The following is a 17,371-nucleotide window of genomic DNA, read 5'->3' on the forward strand; positions in this document are numbered from 1 at the left end:
TGGTGCATCTCTGTAAGTAGTATGATGTCCCATCCCTCCATGACCTCCTCCATCCTCCCAGGATGTGTCCAAAGTGCTCCATTGTAGTTCCAAACTACTACATGTATCTGTGAATCTCGATCCTCCATAGCCAATGTCCCATAGGCTGCCTGGCGCTAATCGGTGGCCTTGCCATCGATGATGACACGGCCATCGTGATAGAATGCTCTCTTGCCCTCTTTCCGGGCCTATAGGACTCTCGGCATGCATATTTTCCTATGTTCTATCTGCATCCTTGTAAGCTCGTCATCCAAATAGATGGGATCTCCATGTAATCCTCGTAGAATCACCCTCTTCCTCATGAAGGTGACCCTCTCCGTCTCTCCTACAAACTGTAGGATGAGGGTTCGCTTGCGTGTTGAGTCTTTCCCGACTCTCCATGCTTTGGTGAAGGGGAGAGGGTCCTCTTCCCTGTAGCCAAGCTTCGTGCATAGAAGCTTTCCATCTTTCTCGGGAGTGGAGTCGGGTGTCTCGGCTATACCTATGACTTGAATGTTGAGGTGGCGGGCCTGCCTCATCTTCTCCTCCTCAATGGTGGTGTGAATGATTTGATGTTCTTCCCTTTGAGTCTCCTCCCTCACTTCTTTACGGATGTTCTTCTTCACCACTTCAACCCATCCTGACTGCTTGGCTTTGAGTTTTCCCTCCATGTCCTTTGTGATCTCCTTGGAGATCTCTTCTTTGATGGCCGTGAGAGTGTTGTCATTGATCTCCCCTTCTTCCTTCTCGGTGTTCTTGACCGCTACCAATTCCACTTTCAATGCACTCACCTCCTCCTTGAGTGCCGTGTTCTCTTGTTCAAGGTCCGTGACCCATGCTTCAAGGGCCATGATGTGCCGGTGTAATTTGTTCTCCACCTCATTGAGGTTGGAATCGGATGTCTTCTTGTTCTCCTTGATTAGTGCCTTCAGAGCTTCAATTGGAGAGTCGGAGCCATTCCTCGAGATTACTCTATAGCGCTTCCCACAGGTAGGGAGTAGCGAGAGAGAGAGAGAGAGAGAGAGAGAGAGAGAGAGAGAGAGAGAGAGAGAGTTATGTTGCTGCCTTGGGGGCCTGACGAAGGGTGGGTGGGATAACGGAGGCGGAAGGGAGCAGCACACAGGTGAGCAGACAGGGAGAGAGGCAGGCAGCGCAAGTGCACATGTGGATACAAAGCAAGCAGGCAAGGAGGGAGACGGGCAGTGCAACGTGCAGGTGGGTGCAAAGCAGGGAGGTGTGGCAGCGTGCGAGCAACGAGGTGCAAACGCGAGCAGCGCGAGGCGCGAGCAGGGGTGCAAACAGGTTCACGCCATTGATGAGGCGAAGGGAGCAGCACACAGGCAAGAGAGAGAGAGAGAGAGAGAGAGAGAGAGAGAGAGAGAGAGACTTGAGTGTGTGCCGGAGGGAGGGAGAAATGAAATGAAATGAAATGTTATATTAACGTCTTCAAAAGGCCAAAGTGACCTATGAGACCAAAGTTACAACCATGTGACATCTGATACACTGTCTCGAAAAGAAAAGAAAGAACTGAAGGTAAGTATCTAGCCCCACAATACATCAGTAGGGGGCATCCGGAAGCAGCAACTAGGGAGAGTGGGAAGCTAATGCTACTAGTCAAAATGGGGTACATGAGTACATGGATACATGAATACATGAATATGGGGGAGTACAAAAGTGACAGTGAGTACAATAGTATATGGCTGGAGTCGTAATCATCCTAGGAGCTCTAGCATGGGTCTCTGCCGGATGGCCTAGATATCTACCATAGTGAGATGCCTAGTCGAACGAGCTCGATCCCTCACAATGATGCTCTGAATCCTCCGGTGTAGGCACTGTCTCCGATGTGAGGATCCGCGAACCCTCGGGCATCTAGATCTGCCCAACTGGATAGCTCTCTCAACTAGATTCCCACGGAGTGCCCGTTGCTGGGCTGTCGGCTGTGTGTCCTCCCGGGTAGTCCCTCTAAAGAAGTCAGTAATCTGTCTCTGTGTGGACTCCCTGCCAGTCGAGCGTCTGCTCTGCATATAGCTTGGCCAGCGAGTGACCAATCATAATGGTGCAGTAGTTAGTCGGCAGGCTCGGATCTCCAGACTTGAGTACCGACACAATCGTGTAAGTACTCCAAGTCCCAGGAAACCCCTCACACATGGCTCTATTAAACATGAGAACTAGCAAGTCTACAATCATCTCTCTAGCATGCATGAAATGCTCGGCTACAATGCCCTCATGATCCTGTGCCTTCCCTGTATGCAATCTGTTGATGGCCCTCCTCACCATCTCTGCTGTGAAGAAGGTAGAAGTGGGTGGACAAGGCTCTAGAGGATTCAGTAGTGGTGGCTGCTCTGGTACTGCGTAAAGGGAGGCTGCATACTCGCCCCATGTATCTGGAGAGGTAATGGCCAGAGGCGGGGAGTACTCTCTAAGCAATCTGCAGGCCTCCCAAGAATCTTGACTCAAAAACAACTGATAGATGTCTCTCTCCAGCCAAGCTAAGAAAGTTCTCTTCTTTCGCCGAATGAGGGATTGGAAGATGACGCGTGACTGTCTATATGTAGTAACACCTGTGGCCACCTCTCTCTGTAGCCGGGCTCTGAGCTCCCTACAGTCATCAAAAGGAGAGAGAGATTGGAGCGTGTGCGGGCGGGAGACAGAGAGGAAAGAAAGAAAGTCGCATTAACGTCTTGAAACGGCGAGAGAGAGAGAGAGAGAGAGAGAGAGAGAGAGAGAGAGAGAGAGAGAGAGAGAGAGAGAGAGAGAAGTGCAAGAAATGAAAATGAAATGAAATGAAATGATATATTAACGTCTTCAAAAGGCCAAAATGACCTATGACACCAATAAGGTTACAACAATTGGTGGATCTGATACAATGTCTGTGTAAGAAAAGCTAAAAACAACTAACTGAAACTGAAATAATTGTGAGGAAAAGTACGGTACTAGGAGCTCCTAATGGAAAACATCTGGGAGGAAAACTCTAGCAACAAAGGTAAGCATCATACACATCACTATCCAAAGATGTCTCTCATCGGTCGATGGCGGATATCCTCAATGTCCTCCATGGTGAGTACTCTGACTGGACGTCTCCCATGCCGTGCTAGTATGGTCCTGATCCTCTGTTGTAGTCTCCGCCGGTGTCGAGATGGGCCTCTCATCTTGGGGCGCCTGGACCGCCCTAGCTGTATAGCCCGATCAATCAGTGTACCTCTAGTGCGGCTATACTCTGGGGCTAGCTGCAATGCCTGCTGGCCTGACTGCTCAATCTCTGGTCGAAAGAAGTCTGTGATGTGCCTCTGTAGGTGTGTCTCCCTCTCTGATCCCGTCCCTCTCAAGAGACCCTCTCCATCTCTACGAAGCTCCAGCAAGTATAATCCGAGGCATCTCTGATCCTGGTATCTCATGACTCTAGAAAGTGGTCTGAAACCCTCTCTAAACAGGCAGTGAAAACGGCCTCGTATCTCATAATATACTGGACAGTGACATATGTAATGTAACTCTGTCTCTGGCTCCATCTGGCATAGCTGACAGATCCTGGCCTCAGCTGGTACTCCTCTGAATCTGCCAGTCTCAATCTCTAGCTGGTGTGAGGATGTGCGCATCTGACCAATAACACACCGTACCCCATGAGAAAGATGAGTATCCATGTAGCTGGGTCTAATCACAAACCCATCCTGTGTGAGCTGGAGAAGATGATCTCTATAGAAAGCCATCTTCGTACCAAGCTCCTGTGTCGGCTGTATCCATGTCCTCCTAGTGTCCAGCTGAATCAAGTCCTGCCTGATAAGTCTGGTAATCTCTGCCCATGTGAGAGAGAGGGAGGGTGCATCCAGGGAGTAAGGTGCACAAGTGGGATGATGGCAGAAAACAGGCTGTGAACACAGAGATGGGGGGTACCAGAAGAGAACAGACGACAGAAGAGTACAGACATGTCACAAACCCTACATTAGTTTTTTACTCTGTGTGTGTGTGTGTGTGTGTGTGTGTGTGTGTGTGTGTGAGTCAGAGAGAGAGAGAGAGAGAGAGAGAGAATCAGGCGGGCTGTGCGAGCGAGGCTTCTGCGGCATCCAAGGGTGAGCGTGGGCAGCAGATCGGGTGGCTGGCTCATTTTCTACCGATGCTAAGGCCTCCTTCCTCGACAAAAAGGAGGTCATTGATCGCCTCCTCCAAGCTTCACCTGACAGTTGGTGCTGATTTAGGGTTTGCAGCTGCTGAATTAGGGTTTGCAGGTGCTGAATTACGGTTTTCAGGTCTTGAATTAGGGTTTGAGAGAACATGTTTTCTTTGCTTTCGTACATGGATTTGGATGACCCGGCTGCTCTGCTGTTGGCGGCATGACTGCCAATAGCCTTAACATGGATCTTATTGAGGAGATGATCGAGAAGGATGTGGGTTATGCTTCAGATGCCTCGGAGCAACAAAAAACGTCAAAGGCTTGATGTTGATGCAAGCTACACTCCGGTCAATGTTGGAGAGAATGCAGAGGAAAGTTCTCAGGTACCTTCTCCGGAGTTTGCACGTTTGTTGCAGATCACTGGTGAGCTTCTGCAAGAATATGTGAAGGCAAATAGCGTGCAAATGGCTGCAGTAGATAATGGTGGTGTGGCTGATGTATACATGGAGACTCCTTTGTTGCTACAACAGCTAGCAGATTTTCATGATCGTGCTGCTATCTTCTTCTTTACTGGGCGTATTCCGTTGTTGCCTCGCCTTAGAGCATGGTTGGGCCGCTTGGTGTCACTTGAGGCACTTGAGGAGATTTATGATGGTCCGAGAGGCTTTTATGAAATACTTTTTCGCACTTCGGAAGCCCGTAGGGTAGTCTGGGAGTAGGTGCCACTCTTTTTCGATGGGCAGTTGGTTCATATGGTTCCATGGAAGCCTATGACAAAGTACCAAGATATGTTGCGCCAGGCTTGCCCAGTTTGGGTTGAAGTGAAACAATTCCCACCAATGTTTTGGCGTGTTTTACCAGGTCTCATGCGAGGTATCGGTGATGTCTTGGTGGTGCCTCGAATGACATCTAGAAACCGAAATCGTCTATGCATGTTGTGGGATGCTGGGAGACCTAGGCCGACACATTTGCGTGTCAATATCGCTGGGCTGCAGCCTTTAATGTATGAATTGAGGTGGGATACATTTGCTGGCCCACTGTTTAAAATGTGGTGAGATGGGCCACTTTGTCTCCGAATGTCCTAAGAAAGAACAAGTTGCTACCAAGGATATCGTTGATGGGCAGTTGCCCGTGGAAGATGAGCATGATGCTCCTTTACATGATGCCCACCCAGCACATGGATGTACATGTGGATGTTCAGAATGAGGTTGAGCAGCCATGGGTGGAAGTACGTGGTAAAAAGACACGATTTGTTGCCCCGCAGGGGGATTTCTCAGATGCTGTTTTGCAGGGGCCTTTGCGTACTCATCAGGGGCCCTTACATACATATGCTCGTCGCCCTTTGGGCTCAGGTGCCCAGCAACAGACCAGGATTGAGAGGCCAGGAGGCCAACTTTCTCAGGGTACAGGGGCTCTTGGGGTGGATAGAGTAGAACGCTATCCTATTAGAAGTCGCCTAACAAAAGAAGCACAACAACAATTGCCTCTTGTGTTTGGTTCGAAGGGTGAGGTCATCTCGCCATGGGATGGTCATTACCCTTCGGCACGTGCTCGGGAACTCCAAGGGCAGTCTGAGATCACAAATACCATGTCAAAAAATGCAATGCTTCAAAAGGTTCCTGATTTGGCAGATTGTCCTGGGCCTAGTACACGGCCTTGTTGATTCCTTTTCTGGGAAGGCTCATGAAAATTGTACAATGGAATGTAAAGGGTATTTCTTCGCGCCAAAAGCAGTTCAGGCTTTGGCGTACAACTTTTTGTCATGGTTGGGATGTTTTGTGTGCAGTTGAACATAAGCAGCATAGGTTGGCTGGCAAAGCCTATGTATATAAGGCGTTTCATGTTTTCTACAGCAGCGGACATCCTACTTCGCAGTCAGGCGCTATGTTTGCTGTTCGTTCGCAGTTTCATCCTTCTCTTGTGATTCAAGATGTTCATGGAAGATTTCTAGTGATACAGATTGTTTGGGATGATACGCCTTTATGGTTGTTAGGGGTGTATGCTCCAAATAATGCTCGTGCACGCCGTTTGCTGTGGAAGGACTTGTGTGCTCTTTCAATCTCTCATCCTGACTTTGTGATGGGAGACTTTAATATGTGTCTCCAGGGAGCAAGCCACGTCGCCTCATTCTGTAATGGATGGCCTGGAGAGAATGGCGTGGGAAGCTTTTGCAGCAAGGTCGCTAAAACAAGACATGTGGTCTTGGTTGCATCCAGATGAAAGGGGTTACACTTATGCCTCACAACAGTTTCGGGGCACTTATGCTAGATTGGGTAGGATGTATATTTTACATCAAGATCTCTCTTTGCCAGAGGTTCTTACTATGATGGTTGATCAGCAACACGTTTTCTCGAATCATTGGCCGCTTGTGTTTGAAATGGTCTATCATCTTGTGGATGCATATAAAGGCTTGTTGGGATGCTTGCCGTTGCGCTTAAATCACACTTTTTTGGAGCATGAAGTTTTTGATGTTTATATGCGTCAGTTGATACGACATTTCTCCACAAGAGTGTCCATGGCTGATTATCATGCTTGGCCAGTGTTCCTTACCAACACTCGGAAATTAGCGCAGCATTATGGTCTTGCTAATGCCTCTATACAAAAACAGCATGTGGCTCTTCTTGAGTCGCTTTTAAAGGACTTGCAAGCGTTCATGTTTACTGATTCTATGGATGCTGAAGTTGTGGATGCCATAGAATGGCTAAAAAAGGAGCTATCTAGGGTGCAGGAAGCACAATATGTTCGCTTTAAACTACTTGCACGTCTTGATGCTTTGCGGGATGCTAACTGTCAAGCTCATCGCTTCTATGATAAGTTGCATCAAAAACATATGCGTGAGAATATTGTTAGGAAATGGATGCCCAAGGCAACCTTGTTACTCAACCTTCTGAGGTTATTCAGCATTGCATCAGCTTTTATGAAGATTTGCTTGCCCCTCGAGAGGATGTCTCGCCGGCTGTCCTGGCTGCAAGGGAGGCATTGTTTGCTGAAGTACGATATCAAGTTGACCCTGATGTGGTGGTTCAGCTTGATGCTCCTGTTACTCAAGGGAAAGTGGAAGCTGTTCTCACCAAACTTCCCATGGGAAAGAGCCCTGGTTGGGATGGCTTGACAAATGAGTTTTTCCGAAAATATGCTGATCAGCTTGCAGAGCCTTTGACGCTTATTTGTCAAAGGGTTTGGGATGAGAGATATATGCCTGCCGATTGGAAGTTGGGCATACTTCGTTTGTTGCCCAAAGTCCCTTCGCCTACTTCTTTGGCTCAATGGCGCCCGATCTCACTTATGGGTATTATGTATAAAATCTTTACAAAGATTTTTGCCAATCGCTTGCAGAAGGTGCTTCCTACTCTTATTCATCCATATCAATATGGATTTGTGCATGGCAGGAATATTTTGCATAATATTCTTAATGTTGAAATTGGAGTGGATTATTCCAAGGCAAAGAAGCAAGAGATTGTGATGGTGCAGCCGGATCTTGGAAAAGCTTTTGATCATGTCAGCTGGTCTTTCCTTTCTCAGTTAATGACAGCCATGGGCTTTGGTCCCAAAATGGCTAATTTGGTGCATTTACTTGGCTCTGGCTCTATCACGTGGATTATGCTCAATGGAGGACTTTCGGATGGTATTTCTCTTACCCGTTCTCTCCGGCAGGGCTGTCCTCTTAGCCCTCTTTTCTTTGCCATTGCTACTCATCCTATGTTATCTCGCCTAGATGCTATGGCATCGCATGGTGAAGTGGTTGGTTTGCATCTCCCTCATGGCAAGCAATTGGTTGCTCAAGCCCTTGCGGATGACACTTTTATGTTTCTCAGGGCCGAAAAAGCCAATATAGATCGAGCAATGGAAGCTTGGAATAATTTTGCATTAGCTTCTGGGCTGAAAATAAATTCAACAAAATCAGCCCTCATTGTATGCACGGAATTTGATCTTGAGGCATTAGGGTGGCAAGGCCGTGTGTTGCATACAGGAGACATTGTTCGTCATCTTGGGTATCCGGTGGGTGTGGATGTGCACCCCCAAGCGCTTCTTGCTTGGATTTCTGCTCGGATCTCGGATAAATTTGTGTATTGGAAAGCTCAAGGGTGGCCTATGCACGTGAGGGTTAAGGTAGCTCAGGTTATTATGCTTAGCATGATTTCCTATTTTTTGCCTTAGCTACCTTAGACGCACAAATCTCTTCTCCGTTTGGTTGCTCCCATTCGGTTTATGCTGTGGAAGAGGCAAGGAAATATTATGGGTCAAACATGGATAGCTTGGAATCACATTACGACGCCCAAAAGAATGGGTGGGGCTGCTTTACTGGATGTCCGCTTGCATATGGTGGCGCGTAGGTGGGCGCTTTTTCAGGATATGTGTTTGCAAGAGCAGCCTTGGGTGTTCATGGCTCGTGACTTGATTGAATTGGAGGGATTGTCACATGGACGGACACGTGTGCAGGCTTCATGGTGAGACATTGTGAATGCGGCTCATCCTGTCCGTATTCGCTCATCTCACATTTTATCGCATATTCTCCTTTCTTGGCATGAAGTTCTACTATTGGCTCGGGGAGGGATCCTGGTCATGAAAGACTACTTTTAAACTCTTTGCAGTTCGAAACATTTGTGGAGTCGCGTGTCATTGTTTGGCCAGACAGAGATGCTTCACGCATACGGCATGGTCAGGTTAGGCTTGGTTAGAATCCGAGATGCTGTGATATGGTCGTGACATGCCATATTCGTTTCATCGTATTCGGCAGCACTTTAAGGTTCCTCGGACATTTCAGCCACTATGGGTTGACATCATGCATGCAGTTGAGCCTTTTACTCCATTGCCTCGGCCATCTGCAGATCAGCCTTGGCTTGATTGGGCACTATGTAAATCTGGTGACTTGATATCACTTTCAGCTAACCAGGTCTATCATAAGCTCGTATCAGAGAAAGATTGGGTTTCAGCCAAGGCCAATAAGGTGTGGGGATTGCACAAGTCTAAATCATGGTGGCAGAAAACTCTTATGCGTGGTTGGCAGTCTAAACTCCCTTACCAAGGTAAGGTTTTCATTTAGAGGATGTTGGTGGGAGGGTTACCTACACGGGATCAGCTCAGACGTCGTAAAATTACATTGGCCTCTTGCTTCTTCTGCACGACATGCACTGAAACACTTATGCATCTATTCATGAGTTGTCCAGTGGCCCGTCAGATTTGGTCTTTTGTCTCTCGCGTTTGGGAGGCAGTAGAGAGGTCTACTGTTTCGGCTCATCAGTGGATATTTGGGATTTGTCCTCAAGTCATTACTTCGGACAGTCACCTTGTGATATTCCATTTCCTTAGATGGACAGGACTTTGGCATATTTGGACTACACGGAATGGGTTCATCTTTGATTCCTTGTCTGGAATACATGGGCACATTCTACGTATCCGCGGTTTGCTGCTTTGGTAGTTTTCTTCTCTTCTCTCAGCTCAGCTACTGGATGCAGATGTTATTTCGTTATGGTCTACAGCGGCTCGGCTGGCTCATCTTTGATGCTTTTATCTGGGATGCTTATTTGGCTAGGAGGCTTTCTTATTAGTGTACAGGTTTGCATGGTCATGATCCTTTAGAGGATCTTTTGTGGGGGTTTTTTGGGGCCATAGGTTCTGTGTGAGCCATGTGGCTGATGTACATTTTTACATATAATATAAAACACCATTTCACGAAAAAAAAAAAAGAAAGGTGCGCAAGAAGCTGTGGTGGCATCATCTTTCCTACAAAACGCAACGTGCGTTGGCCAGCTAGTCGTGAGAGGAAAACGGAAAGAAGAATCTTTTTTTTTTCCAAAAAAAAACCTAAGGTTAACATAACCTTATGACTTTGAAGGCTCAGTGTCAAAAGTTTTTGTGCTTCATGGAAATTTATTGTGCTACACCACATGCTCATGTGACACCAGAAGAGGCATCTACACTAGGACAAGCTACTACATCGACTTTTTGTTCATCATTATCCCTACTGGGGTCCCAACATGCAGTACCATAGAAACGCTATCGTAAAAGGGCATCTTCACTAACTTTCCCGAAAGGGGGGATCTAGAAATTCCCATCTTTATTTTTTATTTCGTGTTTATGTGCGTGTGTATGGGTTTGTTGCCTAGGGTGTCCCCCAAAAATAAAAATAATCTCTTATGTGTTTTCTCGTGTCATTTTTTTTATGTTTTTTCCTGTTTGTAAAAGGCAATGATCTTATAAAAAGTTCCATTCCCATGTTATTCCCTGGTTGTAGCCAGCCGGGGGGGAGGGATGGTGAGGGGGTTGGTGAACAACGTGTCGGCCTCCCTACACTCGGTCTTACCCTGATAGGCGAAACTTTGTGACCATGGCATGGGAGGTGCTGATCTTTGAGGCAATGTGGATGAAGTAGGTGCTAGCAACTTTTTTGCGTGAGGGTCTCACCTCCTTCGCTCCGAAGGGGAGTTTGTTGGGATGTCGGAGCTTCTATGTGTGAATCAGCCCTTGTAGTGTTTTCCTGTGTTCAGGTGAAGAACCACCTTTTACGATTGCGGTTTGAGCACATTCTATAAAGGCTGAGTTTGTTAGTGTGTGTGAACCCACTCTTAGAGTGGTTCACTAAATATCTAGATATTTTATACTTCTTGACATAAGCAATGATGTCATGTGTCTTCTCCCCCCATCTCCCCTCTTCTTCTCTTCCCCCCCAGGCCTTAAGAAGGAATACCTTCCTCTTCTCCCAGTGGATTGGTGGTGCCATTGGGAGAGTGATGGAATAGCCCCCCCACTGCTGCCTCGACACTCACGCGGCAGCCGGGATTCCATCCTTTCACATCTATGTTGCCTCACCGGATTGAATGCCTCATGCTATATCTATTCCATGCCTTCAAAGGCGACCCCATCATTCAATAGGTGGAGTATTCAAGCCTTCTGGGCCAATGCTTCATTTGCAAGCAGATGGGACACAACCAGAACTTGCCCTCGGCGACAATCCAATAGACCACCTCTCCCTTCCCCCTTTATCCTCGCCACCAACTCTTCCCACCACGACAGTTCCTTCTGCCCCGTCCTCCTCTTCAGATCCCGCCCTCCCCCCTCCCTCCGCCTCTCAAAGCACTCTCATCATCCTCCAGCAGCCCCCGCCCCCTAGCAGAGACAGAGAGCAAGTTCCGGTTGCCGCTTGATTCATTGTTTATCTAAGCCAATCGAGATGACGATTTCCGCTTCCCCGATGAGGGCTCTCCTAGGTGGGCCCCGCAGGATCTTGGGGTTGCCTATGGATTATAGTTTCTTCCGATGTCTTCAAGTGGAAGGGACAAATATGTTTGAGGAGACAGTAGCCCCCATTCGGATATGTGGTTGTTTTTCACCATTCTAGACCTCTACGCCAGAGCATGGTGCGATGATCTTCTCTTTCCCTTTGAGTGCAGCCCCAGGGACAGAGTGGGACTCGGAGTCGGTGGCTGCCGCCATCTAGGTACACGCTCTCCCACCATCTTCACGACCTTCGCATCACCGACGTACTCACCCATCTATGGCCACTGGCTAGGATGGAGCTTGGAGGCTCAACCCCCCACAAAGACCAGGACGAGGAAATGGTGGCCTCCAGTGTTGTTGTTGCAGTACCTCTCCCCCCTTCTTATAGGTACCTCCATTGTGATCGATGGAGTTCAGAGTATGCATACTTTCGCGCTCAGACACAGTGGCGTCACATGGAGGACAAGATTCGTGCCCACTTGGTGCGCCTTCATCCCAGGACGGATTGTGATTATTCCCCGTCAAAACCCTCGCCCAAGACTCTTCAAGTGGAGGGTGAGGGTATTTCTGATAGTTCCGCCTCCCACAGAGATTGATATGCGGATAGTCTCATGGAACATTCAAGGTTTAGGGGGGCCTTAGTGCTTCTAGAGACAAGGGTATTTCTGATAGGTCCGCCTCCCACAGAGATTGATATGCAGATAGTCTCATGGAACATTCAAGGTTTAGGGGGGCCTTAGTGCTTCTAGAGACAAGGCCTCCTTAGAGGAGAGCTTCAGAGAACTACAGTTGGGGGACTTATCAACATTCTTTTCCTCCCGGAGCATCACCTTCCCAAGGGGGCACCCGCCGATGCAGGAAGATTTTACCAAACAGAAGTCACACTTTCTGGCCCCCATCCTTTGGCCCCTCACAGATGCAGGGAGGAGTTTGTATTTCTGTCGGTGAGCAGTTTGTGCTAGCAGTGACAAGCTCAGGAGTCATAGTTCCTGGGCGAGCACAATGGGTTACCATTTTGATTGGAGAGGATTGCGTTGGCTTTCTCAATGTTTATGCCTCGAATGCTACTGCAGGTAGAACTCTCTTTTGGAGCACAGGATCCTTGGCATCTTCCAAAGTTTGGGCATAGCCCTGGGAGCCTTACCTTCCCGCGATCAGTGGATAGGAGGAGCACCAGCCCCAACCTCTCTCGACTTGACAAGTTTTATGTTGATGAGTGGGCTTGCGAGCTGAGGGGGCATGATCGGTATCTTGGCACGCACTACTTTTTCAGATCACGCTCCGATTATTTTGTCCTTAGAGGACCCCTTGAGGCAGGACAGGCATGCGAGCTTTAGGATTCCGGACAGCATCATTCAAGACCCTGAGATCTGCAGGATAGAGGAGATATGGGGAGGACTGAATTTTATTTCAAGCTCTGCTGCGTCCGCATTGGATGTGGGCCTGGGGGAGATCAACAGTCTCTTACAGGAGGCAGCCCAGAGCAGATTGGAGGGATTTCGGGAGCAGGAGAGGAGTCTGAGGGGGGCCTAGCTTCTCTACAGTGGTTTCAGGAGAGTTCCCAAGATAGCCCTTGGATTGAGAGTCAGAGAGATCCGAGCATCCCTTAGAGGATTTCAGTGGCTGCACCTTACAGAGGGTGAGGGTGATCAAATTTCAGGCATGGGAATGGCACATAGACCCACCTCCGGCCAAGGTGGTCAAGGAGAGATTCTGGCGACTTTGGATATGGGAGTGCTGACCTCTCACGCGCCTCCAGTGGGACCCGGGCGAGTGGACTTAGCATGACCCCGCTGATCGGGAGGAGACTCTAGGTGCCCCTTTCTTTGCATACACAACGCGGCTAGGCCGCAGGTTCCAGATGCCAGAGATTGATGGTACCCTGGCAGCAGCAGCATTGTCAGTCTCACACGGCCTCTCATAGCGTTTCCTTTCAGATTTTTGGAAGAGGCTTTGGGACAGTTTTCGGCCTAGAAAGATCACCCTCTTTCTTTGGCTGATGGCACATAGGAGTTTGGCAGTCGGCACTTGGCTGGCCATTGGAGGTCGGCCAGCAGCTTGTCCGAGATGTGGCCACCCGCAGGAGTCTTAGCGACATTGTCTTTGGGATTGCCTGAAGGCTCAGCAGGTTGGCGGAGGATTCTACACATCTTCACTATGGACAGGACCTCGACCCGGATCATCACATGGGGCAAAGTCACTTGGGACACAAAGACTGGGTGGTCCAAGCTTACGAGAAGGATGGTGGAGGACTAGCCCTTCAGGTCTCTCACCACTGCATTTTGGCAGTACCAGTCACAGCCCCACCTATAGAGCACTGGCCACCAGGCTCATGCCAAAGATGGGAGATTTGCAGCAGCATGGCAGCCTAGCACATATGGCAAGCTCAATTCAGCGAAGCCATTAAGGGTACCCACACTCCGCCAGCAGAGTCTATTAGGAGCATTTGGCTCGACATCATTCATACCCTCCGCGATCAGTGGGGGTAGCTGTAGGGTGACCGCATGCGGAAGCGGCGGGGAGCCCTTTTTTCACTGATAGACGTGGTGACCCCACTTGGCATGACAAACCACCTGTGTGGTTGTTGCCCCCTCCTCCCCCTGTATGAGATAGCCTTCTCCTCATAGAGCGGCCAGCTGGAGGAGAACCGTCTCTTTCCCCTCTTTCGATTTCTTGTTTCCCACCCTATACATGAGGCGAGTTTGTATGTAGCCCTTCATGGTTGTTTTTAGCCCTTCGTGGCTAGTTTTTTCAGTAACTAATAGAAGCATCTTTTCCCAAAAAAGAAGAAAAAGAAAAAAAAGAAAAAAAAGAAAAAAAAAGCAATGATGTCATGTAAATGAGCCTACATGGCTATAAAAGCATTGTACTTGGTGAACTATCACACCAATCAAATCATCATTGAGTCATGCAAATATTCTCTCTTAAGTTCTTGTGCAAGTGATTATGAGTTGCTTAGTACTATGAGTTAATTAGTTTCTTAATCCTCACTTAGTCTTAGTCTTTTTCTCACATCATGGACATCTTCCATCCCCTTTAGCTGTGTTGTAAATATGAGCCCAGACAGATGAGGTTCTTCTGCTGCCTTCTTTATTGTACACACAGGGTTTTATCTAGTACATTGACCCTGTCTATCCTTTCAGGAGCTAGTCTTTTACTTTTTTCATGTTGTACTCTCTCCCTCTCTCTCTCAACCCCCCCCCCCCCCCCCCCCCCGCCCCCAAGGGTGGATCCCACACCATTGGATTTGTCAATAAAATCCGCAAGCTCATCTGTATCAAGAGGGGACAACCTTCTCATGGCCAAGAAATATAAATCACCAATACAAGTACATCTAGGTGATTGGGGAGAGCCATACGCTCTAAGCAATAGAATTCTGTGAGCCATTCTGCAATACACCAAATTTTTACACTTGGAGCCATCATTGAAGAAGCCAAACACACACAACAAAAGCTGTACTTTTGTTTCATGTATTTTCACAAGCCCTTTGACACAGTCCCATGAGCTCTGCAGGATGAGATCATATGGGCCATCTTCACACTGTATGAGGAGGTCAGTGGATGACAAGTAGGCGCACAGCAGCAGCTTTCATAGCCAATATACAACATGATTAGGGTGAAACAAGGCTGGCCCCTCTCTCCTACACTCATTGGGCTCTATATAGATGAGCTCATAGAATTTATTGACAAAGTGGGTGGTGAAGGATCTATAGCTCAGACTTTCGTCTCTATCCTCTTTTTTGCAGATGATTTTGCTCTATTGTCACATGCAGCGACAACCATCGAAGAAAGAATTACTCTCAACACTAGCATACACAATAATCAAAGAAACATTTGCTCAGAAAGTCCAATACATACCATTATGTGCTATAACAACAATATCAAAGTCTCCATGATCTTTCTCATTCTCAGTGAGGTGCCATATACCATCAGCTTCATTCAATCTGCTTATCCAACAAGGTCTTCTTATCTCAATCAATTGCCTCTAAAATAGCCAAAAAAAAGAAGATTGCATTAATCTCTCTCTCTCTCTCTCTCTCTCTCTCTCTCTCTCGTAGTTCTAAGGATATGGGCCATTACATCTTCTCAGCCTCTACACCCACTACACGTGGCACATGCACCCTACATTGTGGGGCTATGTGACACACTAGCTCAACATTCTATGTAACATCGTACAATATTAATACCCTTTATAGGATTATTTGTCATATGCCGTGGCCCTATTGTGAGCCCCAGTACAAGTTATGTCAGGCACGAGCTACGTAGATCAGTCTCCCAAGCCTTAGGCAACACCTCTGCCATGGCATAAACCTCAACACGAATAGCCTAATCCCTGTTTAGGACAGCAGTTAGGACAGCATCCAAAGCATTAGCAAAGGCTAGGACATGATCTTTTGAGCCAGTCGGCAACATCAAGAGGCATTACCGCCACCGGCAGCATGGATTGCATCAAGGCCACACATGTGACGCTGCCAGCATTTAATGCTGATCACCTCATCAACTCCAGATCCAAGACATGCTCCACAACCATTGAGCTACCTTTCCACGTGACATAGCTGAGGGAGACTTCTCGGCCATACTCGTTAGCCCCATGCTTGATATTTTGGAGAGTGGTATACCATCTACATAGAGCTGATGTTGCTCTCATGTTTCTATGTTCTTAGTATTCCATGATGAGCTTCCATGGACAGTTTTCTATCACCCCAGTGAGATAGCTATGTTTATGTTTTCTTTCTGTTTTATTTTCCATTCCATGATGAGATATGCCATGGACATTATTGTATCAATTGGTCTCATAGGCCCATTGGGTCTTTAGTAGACGCTTAATCTCTCTCTCTCTCTCTCTCTCTCTCTCTCTCTCTCTCTCTCTCTCTCTCTCTCATTCATCAATCGTTCTCTTGCTCATCCCACCAGGGACCAAGATTTAGTATCAGAGCACAATTGCACAACTGATCCAAGCGCCACAGATCTGAATGCCATTGCTGCTGCCATCTGAAAGGCGAGAGCCACTGTTTGAGAGCCAGTTTTGCCACCCATTTCCCGCTGGTGGCACTAGTGTCGAGCTCTCCTCCTTTGCCCAACTACATGGCCATTTCCACCGTTGTTTAGCCCATCTCTGCCTCTACGACTTACACCCCCCCTGCCCGCGCCTGCCTCTGCCACCGCCTGGGCAGTCTGGAGGGACAAAACCTGCTGCTACCTAGGTCTTGGAGTTCTTTTGCACACCTGTTGTCTGTTGGTCAGACTTGCATACCTGCTGCTTTATTGTTCAGAGGTCTCCATCATCTCTCAAGCCAATAAAGTCAGAGGTGCTGTTGCTTGAAGATCTGCATCTTCTGATGCCTACAAGCATGTTGGGTATTCGGAGCCTCGTGTATGTGTGCGTGTACCACTGTTTGTGTACCTGAAAAAGTGTGTGTGTGAACAATCCCTGAAGGGGTGTGAATGCTTACTTGTGTGCAAGTGTGCTTAGTATGTGAAAACTTACTTATGTGCAAGTGTGCTTAGTGTGCGAACCCCCTAAGAGTCTAGAATTGGTATCAGAGCGATCAACTTCTCCACGTTGCTTTTGTCAAAATGGGCAGTGGAAATGAGACAAAGTACTGAGAGCAAAAAGTACAAAAACATATGAGAGGAGAAGGCTGTATAAACTCTGCTTTATACACCTGAATCCAGTACAAAACTGGTGTGGGGGGATGATATGTTATATATACATGTAGAGGCAGCCAATCGGCCAGTAGGAACTGGGCCGACAGCCCCTGAATGGATCCCCCCACGACTGGATAATATCCAGTCGGCCAGCACCAGATCAAGTCGGCCAGCAAAAACTCAGTCGGCCAGCCAACAGATCAAGTCGGCCAGCAGTCCCCCTCGACTAGCAAAACTGGGAAAATATAGACAATGAGGAAAAATGGAGAAACTCCTACACGGGCGGGCACACCCACAACAATGGCTCTCACTCCCTACTGAGTAATATAGTAGGAACAGGAGATGATTGCTAATAGCCCCTCTCAGCTCCTGGATGTGGAAC

General features: G+C 47.9%; 1 protein-coding gene across 1 annotated transcript in view; it reads right to left on the reverse strand.

Annotated features, from left to right (window-relative positions):
* Positions 1–17,371, reverse strand: part of LOC147622983 (FAD/NAD(P)-binding oxidoreductase family protein) — a 99,054-nt gene that overhangs the window by 43,595 nt on the left and 38,088 nt on the right. The window contains exon 3 of the mRNA XM_086821007.1: positions 15,199–15,325. Within this exon, the coding sequence (XP_086677133.1) occupies positions 15,199–15,325 (127 nt within the window). The remainder of the gene's footprint in view (positions 1–15,198; positions 15,326–17,371) is intronic.

The sequence above is a fragment of the Cibotium barometz genome, chromosome 27 (genome assembly GCF_041138505.1).
Source record: "Cibotium barometz isolate CiBa-2024 chromosome 27, ASM4113850v1, whole genome shotgun sequence".
Taxonomy (NCBI): Eukaryota; Viridiplantae; Streptophyta; class Polypodiopsida; order Cyatheales; family Cibotiaceae; genus Cibotium; species Cibotium barometz.